We start from the raw sequence: 10542 nt of genomic DNA on the forward strand, positions 1-10542 counted from the left end.
GCTCCATATTAATGCCCAAGATTTTGGAATGAGATGTTCGACAAGCAGGTGTCTGCATACTTTGGGCCATGTAGTGTATGTGCAGTGGCAGTTATATTAGTGAAACAGTTGATTCATTTTGGGGTTAGTCTGACAGATTCTATAGTTCCAGAGTTAGTGCTTGGATTTTTTTAACTACATTATTGTAGGCCAAAGGAATGTTTAGTTGAGAAACCCCATTTTTATGTTGGAACTTTACATTTACAGTGCCATTAAAAAGTGTTTTTCATCACAATGGGTTTGAAGGGCTCCCTCCCTTGACAGCTCTGAGAACTGCCACTCTTTCATTTATTCTGCTGTACTGAAGTTATGATTCTCTGAGGGACAATCCACTTATTTTCTCTATTCTTTCATTTCACTTTCATTATACTTTACCTTCATGAAGTCAGACATTTTTCTGAAAGAATGTGGTATGCCTTTTCACTGCAGTGTTCGTTCACTTTATTTTGTCATTGTTTGTCATTTCCTTTGTCATTTTCTTTCAGTTAATGTCTGGGCCCAAGCCAACCATGGATTTGTCTTCCATCATCATACCGACGTCAACGTTTTTTTGTTGTTTTTATACATTCCTTCATGACATTGTGTACATGGACCAAAGATGCTGATGGGACAGGATATGAAGAGATTGAGCGAGAGAGAGCTGACTCGCTGAGAGTGGCCATTCCCTTCTAGGATCATTCATGTTATGAGCTGGTTTTTTTCTACATTTTGTTTGGTTATTCTTTTTCTAGTTTGAGACTTACTGATCTGTTTTGCTCACATCACTGATTTTATGACAGAAGGCACAACAAATCATGGACTTTCAACATTCAATGCTTTTTGGTACTGACATGTATTACCTTGTTCTCCCATGTTGTCAGTTAATGTAATGTTAATGGCTAAGCATTTACTGGTAGTGTAGGTGGACCCAACTCACCACCAGCCATACACCAGTGTTCTGCTATCTGGCGTTAGACAGTGGCCATACACCGGTGTTCTGCTATCTGGCGTTAGACAGTGGCCATACACCGGTGTTCTGCTATCTGGCGTTAGACAGTGGCCATACACCAGTGTTCTGCTATCTGGCGTTAGACAGTGGCCATACACCGGTGTTCTGCTATCTGGCGTTAGACAGTGGCCATACACCGGTGTTCTGCTATCTGGCGTTAGACAGTGGCCATACACCGGTGTTCTGCTATCTGGCGTTAGACAGTGGCCATACACCGGTGTTCTGCTATCTGGCGTTAGACAGTGGCCATACACCGGTGTTCTGCTATCTGGCGTTAGACAGTGGCCATACACCGGTGTTGCGCTATCTGGCGTTAGACAGTGGCCATACACCGGTGTTCTGCTATCTGGCGTTAGACAGTGGCCATACACCAGTGTTCTGCTATCTGGCGTTAGACAGTGGCCATACACCAGTGCAGACGTTTGATTACGCTATCTGATGTTAGACAGTGGCCATACACCTTATAGAGTGGGGTCTGAATTCTGTGCCAAACTAGGCCAGACCTTAGTCATGAATAGTAATAACAAAACTGATATAAGTACAATACCTGTATATTTATATTTTTGCAAACACGTATATGTAGGTACCATCGAGTAAACTAGTCCTAAAATATACAATAAATACTGGTGCTGTTTTATATTCATCCAGAAACATGTATGTGAATATTTTGAGCTTACTTGGCTTTATTAAAATGTATAAGATAAAGTACATAATGCTGTATGTTTGTGATGTACCGTAAGCCATTGACGTGAGTAGTCAGTTTACACTACCCATATACAATGCAGCGTCTAATAGAGGCCACAACTTACAGTAGAAATGTTTACATCGAAAGACTAGAAGATGTACTCACTTTTTATTGGAAATAAATGCAAGCCCTCGCCTTGGATGTGTCCCTATCCCGTGATTTATTTGATTGTTAAGAGAACTAGTGTGTAGTTCGAGAGAGACTCCAGCTGCTGATGTTTTTGCATACCTGCTCAATACCCCCTTTGAGAAGTTCAGTAGGTAAGTTTAGGCCAATAGAAATGGAGAGCTCATGGTATCCATGCAGTAAAGATTAGCCCTCTGGTTTTAACCTTAACCTTTCCTTTTGGGAAATGGGCCCTGACCAATGGTTGAAAGAGGAAGTTACTCTGCTCTACAACACCACATGCTGACTTCTGCAAGGTGTGAGCCTTGAGCTGCTGGGTGAGGTTCGTGCTGTGCCAGTGTCAGCCAGACAGTTAGGACGACCCTGTCGTACTCCTCCCAGCTAACCTCAAAGCACTTCCCTATTTAAGGTTTCTTTCTTAATTTGAAAAATATTATTTGTTAGGCCTTTATGAGCAAATGTCAATTTCATCCGAAGGCTTTTGTTGGCATAACTCCATGTAATTAGCTTTAAGCTACTGCCTTTTCAAATCACAAGTTGCATTATGATGGGATGAAAGATATATGCTTTGTACATGTCTTATTGGATTTGGGAGGGGGAACATTTATTTACTGGATTGTAAAAGGAATCCTGAGGCCAAATTCAAAAACATGATTACAAAACCCAACCCAAAGTAGAACAGAGCTCTGTCATCCATTTACCAACATGACCAATTGAAATGGCAGACTATATTGCATAATCATAATGTGTATAGAATTGTTATTTTGCCAGTTTGGAAAAATAAGGTAGAAAGGGATGATGGCTTATGGATAATTTTCATTAACAAGTGTGATCATGAAATGTAATGTTTCTCTGTTATAGCTTGATTCTGGGGACAAAACAGTAACAAGCTGCTTTATCAGAAACGACCGAAGAGAACAAATCTTTACACAATTTGGAAAACCGTAACATCAATGACAAACAAAATGTATTTGACAGTTGAAAGCATTACAATACTCCACTGTATCCCAAACTTCAGTTCAATGCTAGTGGTAAATAAAGAAGCACATGTTATAACACTTCCTCACATTGCTTCTGAGATGTGACGACCTTTAAATGAGTAATAAAACGTCTTTGCAGCACATTGTCATTTGTAAATAAAGTAGTTATAGTGAATAACTTGGAGGTCAACAGAACAAACATGTTTTCGTACAAGGAAGTAAAAACTAAAAATAAGTATTGTATATAAAAAGCTCTAAATAGGTAAGGAAGAGGCAGTTCCAAGTTCATGACAAGGTATCCTCAATCCCAAAATATAAACACAATCCCCCACACATACACTCAGACCAGTTTATCAGTGCAACAGGATATTAGCTCACAGAGGGGAGGGCAGGGGGACATTCTGGTGGGCCTCGTGGGGGGGGGGGGGGGGGGGGGGGGGGACTTCAGTATTGTTGTCCTCGCTGACCTCCAGAGCCAACACTTCATTGTATAGGCACCTAAAACCATCGTAGAACTTGTCTGTGTCTTCCGGTCTGCATGAGTCCCAGTCTCCCTGCAGCTGCTTGGTCATATTAAAATATGTACACTGCTTTGGCTGGCGAGGTACTGTATTATTTGTCAACCATCTCCTTGCAGTGGATGCTCTGAATCTGGCGCAGAAAAACAAACACACAAGTGATTTCGTCAAATGAAAACACATTATGACAGATGTAGTCAATTGTGTGTGGGTTCCATGTTTTAAACTCAACTGTAAAAAATGAAATAAATTGATAGACATACAGTATGTTATGAACCAACCAGGAACAGACAGACCTGTCTTATTGATAAAGTGAGAACAAAGGTGTAATTGTGAACTGAATATATATATACACACACACAGTACCAGTCAAAAGTTTGAACACAGCTACTCATTCAAGGGCTTTTCTTTATTTTTACTATTTTCTACATTGTAGAATAGTAGTGAAGACATCAAAACTATGGAATAATGTAGTAACCAAGAAAGTGTTAAACAAATAAAAGAAACAAGCATTTATTTGGGCTGCAATCTAAGGCTGGTAACTAATGAACTGATCCTCTGCAGCAGAGGTAACCGGGTCTTCATTTCCTGTGGCGGTCCTCATGAGAAACAGTTTCATCACAGCGCTTGATGGTTTTTGCGACTGCACTTGAAGAAACTTTCAAAGTTCTTGACATTTTCCAGATTGACTGACCTTCATGTCTTAAAGTAATGATGGACTGTCATTTCTCTTTGCTTATTTGAGCTGTTCTTGACATAATATGGAGTTGGTCTTTTACCAAATATGTCTATCTTCTGTTTACCACCCCTACCTTGTCACAACACAACTGATTGGCTCAAACACATTAAGTAGGAAATAAATTCCAGATATTAACTTTTAACACGGCACACCTGTTCATTGAAATGCCTTCCCGGTGACTATCTCATGAAGCTGATTGAGAGAATGCCAAGAGTGTGCAAAGCTGTCATCAAGGCAAAGGGTGGCTACTTTGAATAATCTGAAATATATTTTGATTTGTTTAACACTTTCTTGGTTACTACATGATTCCATATGTGTTATTTCATAGTTTTTATGTCTTCACTATTATTCTACAATGTAGAAAATAGTAAAAATAAAGAAAAACACTGGAATGAGTAGGTGTGTCCAAACTTTTGACTGGTACTGTATAAATACTTTACCTCTAACATACTTTCCTAATATTTACTTACATGAGCACCAACTTGGTCAAATAATTACACAGCAAACACCAAAGCACAACACCAAACAGTCTCAAGCGTTTTGAACAGTGTGAGGGGTGGTGATAGCGGCAAAGAGAGGCGTTGCGTGTCTTACCTGTGTTTTCGTCAGCAGATTGGTGAAGACGGAGAACCAGTCTGGGGTGAGTGTCTCCAACTCCAAGGTAATGATGGCCAAGGCCAGTGTGGAGCCTTTGAAATGCGACAGCTGGTGGCAGGCCATACAGTGCTGCACGTGCCTGGTCCACAATGCCACCTGGAAGCAAGGCCTCTTCTGAGTCTCAGCACCCATGGTGGGAAGGTGGGGATGACTAGAGATCAACAGGGCATGGAACTTCAATCATACAGAAAAATGGAGACCAAAATTGTTACATATCCACCCACCGTTTAATTAATTCAATCATCACAAATTCATATCGATCATGGACAATTTTCCACTTCTTCCCTTTACCAGCCATTCCCATATTACATTGCAATCTTAGTACCCCCCCCCCCCCAAATGTGTTATGGTGGAAAGTAGGTGCCAATATCCCTATAGATAGTACCCATTGTTGTTTGAAAGACAATGGAGACATGACTACACCAAATCAAATTTTATTGGTTGCATACACTTTATTTAAGTTCAATGCAAGGTACATTTTCAGGGGAATGTAATTGTGAAATACTTATTGTTGGAAAGTATTTATTTGAAAAGTATTAAGAGGAAATGTATTTGTATTTTACTATAATTTTTTTTATGTATCATGTTTCTTTGTTTAAATTCTACAATACTTTTTGTATTTTGTAATAATATTACCTATTGTGAGCTAGGACAATATGGAATAGTTTTTATGGATTACACTATAATCTACACACAACTAACTGGTGTTCATCAACCTCTGAAATATTTTAGTATTCAGCGCAATGTTATGTTATAATTTGGGGACATTTTTCCTTTTGCCCTGGTTTGATTCAACACTAAACACTAATTCACACAGACAGAATTCTATTCCAGAGTGTTTTGGCCAATGGTTGTGGTTTATGAAGATAACATTGCAGAGACGTCTTACATTAAAACAAAGAGAGATTTAAGATGGAAATAACTATTACTAAAGGATGAAATATGTCTGATAGTGCAATTCATATTTAACGCTTATTTGACTTCCAGTTTGTAGTGTGTAGTATAAAGTATGACTCTTTCCAAGAAGTCAAACTCCAGTGTGCCAAATCTGAAACTATACAGTATGGAATTTAACTACACTAAATGTGCATACCTGACCGCATGGTAATATTCCAGTTCATCTAGGCCAGTGGTATTCGAAGTCTAAGTCTAGGTCACGACCCCAGGGGGAACTGCAGTCGGGTTGCCAAAATTATGATATATATTTTTTTGGAACAGAAATTGAAGAGTACAGATTATTGTATGGGACAATATACAAATGTTTTTGAGAAAGATAATTAGAAAAATGCTATTTTATTTAGTAAATATATTTATTGGTTTCTTTTCATTTTGATAAGAGATGAAAATGTAATAAATTAAAGGTTATTTGTTGATGTAAAAATCGGAATATACCGATTTTAAGGTTGTGTCATTAGATTTGGGGTGGGTTTGCAAGTAATTCTTAGAGAAAAAAAATGGGGTTCCTAGAAAATCTAGCTGAAATAAATGGGGTTCCCGCTGAAAAAGTTTGAATACCACTGATCTAGGTTATGCGTTTTGTTAAGATTGTACTTGGGAGTGGGTTAGACAAATTCTATATGAAATGGCTCTCCCTTTGTTATCGACCAGGGTTCTACTTTACAGTCAGATAAGTGCCTTGGCCTGATATATGATCTACAGAGCACTTAATCCCCATGTTTTAGATGACAGCTTTCCAATGGTGTCAAGTGTGGACATAGACATCACAGGGGGGCACAAGTCAAATCAATGCACAATTTATAGGACCAATACTCCAAGGGGGGGAGAAGTTAACAATGGACATTTTTGACGAGATGAAGTATGTGTGTCCCTTGTGCTTTTCTACTGCTGTGTGAGCCCGTCAAAGCAGCGAGGACGTTTTAACGGCTACTTACCATGCAAAGGAAGTCGATTGGTGTCGTGGCGTACAGGTTCCAGTTCAGCTCATCTAGTATAATCCTCTCCATGCAAAGAATCTCAGCTATTGAAAAGTTGCATCCGCTCTGCACAACAAGGTCCTTGACTGCCCCAATCACCTGCTTCAACAGACAGCAGCAAGGAAGCCAATAAACATATTGTACTAAACAAACATTGTGTTGTATTTTGATCGATTATAAGAAAGAATACACTTGCTTTGTGTTCACTACGTTAAATTATGTTTTGATGTTAAACTTACAAGAGATAAAAAATCCCACCTCATCCTCCTTGTAGATTTTTGCGGAGAGAACCAGAGAGGTAAAGATGATACACTTCAGGTATTTGGGCTGGGGCTGAAACAGAAGACACTATAGTTCAGCAGAATGTAGGCTGTGATTTATTGTGAAGAACAGAGAAGAGATGCATACCTTCAATGTTGCTAGCAGTCTATTCAGAACACAGACTCCATGAGCAAATGTTTACTCACAGAAGTTGAACAGTCTGCACATTTCACCCAGCCACAGGATCACATCTAGGAGTTGGAATGGTGTAATATCACTACACGGTGCAGTGGAAAGAATCAAAAGGTCAGAACCTTTACAGAGGTGTGTGGTGGATGTGTCCGACTGTGTCAAACATTAGGCTCAGTCAAGATAGCAGCCTATATACCTGAATGGGTCTAATCTTAAAGACTGGCACTTTACAGCAGCGCCTCTCCCTGACCAGTGCACCCTCCAATAAAGCCATCAAAACGTTGCTTCTCTGAAGCTCCTGGGTTCTTCATCGTGACCTTGGTTCTGGCCAGGCTTCTCCACCACCTGAGACGGACACACTGTTTAGTGTTACAGGCCATGACATTTACAATGAGGTTATGATATGCGTCACATAGTTGCTAAACACAATTGAAGATTTCAAAAAATCATAGGCTACATTGAAAATCCACATCATAAATACTTTGTAACAAAACAAAACCCTGTCTGAAATGTATTAGGCTACAGTGTCCAATCAAAAATAGCACTAGTATTTGTTTTCTTCCTCGTAGAAGGTTAATGTTGTCACTTGTCCCAAGCTGGAAATGTCTAATTTGGATAGAGTGAATACACAATTCTAAACGCCTGATTTCTGAACAGAATATACCCACTGAATGGATTGTGGATAAGGGCCGAAGTGATTTGTCAACAGTGTAGCTACAAGCTCATAATGCGCTCCATTGATGGATTGAATACAGGAAATCAAGAAATACGTGTTATATTTTTGTAAACAACGCACGCCATTTTCTGCTTTTTTTGTGCGCGTTGTACAAAAACATTTCACATTTTTACAATTTTAAAGAACTCTAAGTTCTGCGCAAAGCTACTTTGGCTTGTTATGCACAAAACAGAACACACAATATGGGTGAGATAGTGAGCAGCTGGTCGCAGCTACAGCTAATTATTGCATGCTGAGCTCATTCTACCTATTTCTTCAAACAATCAGTCTTCCTAGCTCTTCCTTTCGAAATGCAGGTATGTTATTCTTTGACAACAGGCGTATTTATGTTCAGGTTTTAATCTTCCATGTTTACCATAGCAAAATGATTAAATCAAACAAGATGGAATGTTGTCAGTAAAATATTGCAGGATAGCTCATACTTAATTCCATGCAGTTTATACGGACAATTAAACACAAAAAAACGGCATAAACACGGGAAAAATAAATACAAATAAAGCCACCACAATAAGAGAGAACCCAAATCCAGCCCTTGACTCTGCCTACCTTTTCGTCATGTCGGGGGTTAAAGATACGAGATCCGTTAAAACATTCAAAATTCCACCAAAAATATACTTACAAAATTAATTAAATACATTTAATTAAAACGGTCGAGACTCCACCGAAAATGGACCTACAAAATGTACTGTAATAAAAGTATCAAATAATGTTATTATTTGTGCTACTTTTTGTATGTGCATGAAATCAAGTTATTATTCTGAGCTTTGTTTTCAAACAATGAAACCTAATCAGGTTGTTTTCCTTCAGCAGTCTCTTGAGAGTGCAGAAAATGGGGACTTTACATTATAAAGGGGCCTACAGTGGGCAGTAGGCTATGCTTACCTGCTTTGGTTGTTCTCCCTCAACCACTATTCTGAAATTACAACCATTTTGTATTATTTAGATTCACAGGAATACAACACAAAACAACTGCAGCAAACAACTGCTTAGGCTTAGATGCAAGCATAGAAATGTTGAGTGTTAGGCTACTGCATAGGATGGAAATCATTTGACCATCTACAGACATGGCATGGATCAGTGATACCACAAAACAAGTAGGCCTAATACCACTTTTGCAGAAATGCTGACAATGCATATTTCCCATGGATAACATGGCTTTACATGACAGTCAGTACTTTCGGTGAATAGGTCTTCCTCCCACGCTCATCTCTGGATATCCTCACAAAACACAGCTGACATGGATAAGTTGTAGTAGTTGATGTCAGCCTTGAATTTGATAAGACAATATATAAACTACCGCTCAAAAGTTTGGGGTCACTTAGAAATGTCCTTGTTTTCCATGAAAACATACATGAAATGAGTTGCAAAATGAATAGGAAATATAGTCAAGACGTTGACAAGGTTATAAGTAATGATTTTTAATTTAAATAATAATAGGGTCTTTTTAACTTTGCTTTCGTCAAAGAATCCTCCATTTGCAGCAATTACAGCCTTGCAGACCTTTGGCATTCTAGTTGTCAATTTGTTGAAGTAATCTAAAGAGATTTCACCCCATGCTTCCTGAAGCATCTCCCACACATTGAATTGACTTGATGGGCACTTCTTACGTGCCATATGGTCAAGTTGCTCCCACAACATCTCAATAGGGTTGAGATCTGGTGACTGTGCTGGCCACTCCATTATAGACTGAATACCAGCTGACTGCTTCTTCCCTAAATAGTTCTTGCATATTTTGGAGCTGTGCTTTGGGTCATTGTCCTGCTGTAGGAGGAAATTGGCTCCAATTAAGCGCCGTCCACAGAGTATGGCATGACGTTGCAAAATGAAGTGATAGCCTTCCTTCTTCAAGATCCTTTTAACCCTGTACAAATCTCCCACTTTACCACCACCAAAGCACCCCCAGACCATCACATTGCCTCCACCATGCTTGACAGATGGCGTCAAGCCCTCTAGCATCTTTCCATTTTTTCTGCGTCTCACGAATGTTCTTCTTTGTGATCCGAACACCTCAAACTTAGATTAGTCTGTCAATAACACTTTTTTCCAATCTTCTTCTGTCCAGTGTCTGTGTTCTTTTGCCCATCTTATATTTTATTATTATTGGCCAGTCTGAGATATGGCTTTTTCTTTGCAACTCTGCCTGGAAGGCCAGCCTCCCGGAGTTGCCTCTTCACTGTTGACATTGAGACTGGTGTTTTGCGGGTACTATTTAATAAAGTTTCAGAAGAAAGTTATTTGTTTCTGGCCATTTTGAGCCTGTAATCGAACCCACAAATGCTGATGCTCCAGATACTCAACTAGTCTGAAAAAAGAAGGCCAGTTGTATTGCTTCTTTAATTAGCACAACAGTTTTCAGCTGTGCTAACATAATTGCAAAAGGGTTTTCTAATGATCAATTAACCTTTTAAAATGATAAACTTGGATTAGCTAATACAACGTGCCATTGGAACACAGGAGTGATGATTGCTGATAATGGGCCTCTGGTACGTCTATGTAGATATTCCATAAAAAATAATCAATTTCCAGCTACAATAGTCATTTACAACTTTAATAATGTCTACACTGTATTTCTGATCATTTTGATGTTATTTTAATGAACAAAATGTGCTTTTCTTTCAAAAACAAGG

The 10542-nt window shown here is 39.0% G+C and overlaps 1 protein-coding gene across 2 annotated transcripts in view; it reads left to right on the forward strand.

The window, feature by feature from the left end:
• The window catches only part of LOC115153991 (septin-8-A), a 56247-nt gene extending 50210 nt beyond the window's left edge, over window positions 1-6037 (forward strand). The window contains exon 10 of one of the 2 annotated variants that reach the window (XM_029699731.1): window positions 4748-6037. In XM_029699731.1, coding sequence (XP_029555591.1) covers window positions 4748-4910 — 163 coding nt within the window. In that variant the 3' untranslated portion in view covers window positions 4911-6037. Of the gene's footprint in view, window positions 1-524; window positions 1912-4747 lie in introns of those variants that run through there. The other variant, XM_029699732.1, reaches the window with a different exon arrangement.
• The last annotated feature ends 4505 nt before the right edge of the window (window positions 6038-10542 follow it).

The sequence above is a fragment of the Salmo trutta genome, chromosome 19, assembly GCF_901001165.1.
Source record: "Salmo trutta chromosome 19, fSalTru1.1, whole genome shotgun sequence".
Classification (NCBI taxonomy): domain Eukaryota; kingdom Metazoa; phylum Chordata; class Actinopteri; order Salmoniformes; family Salmonidae; genus Salmo; species Salmo trutta.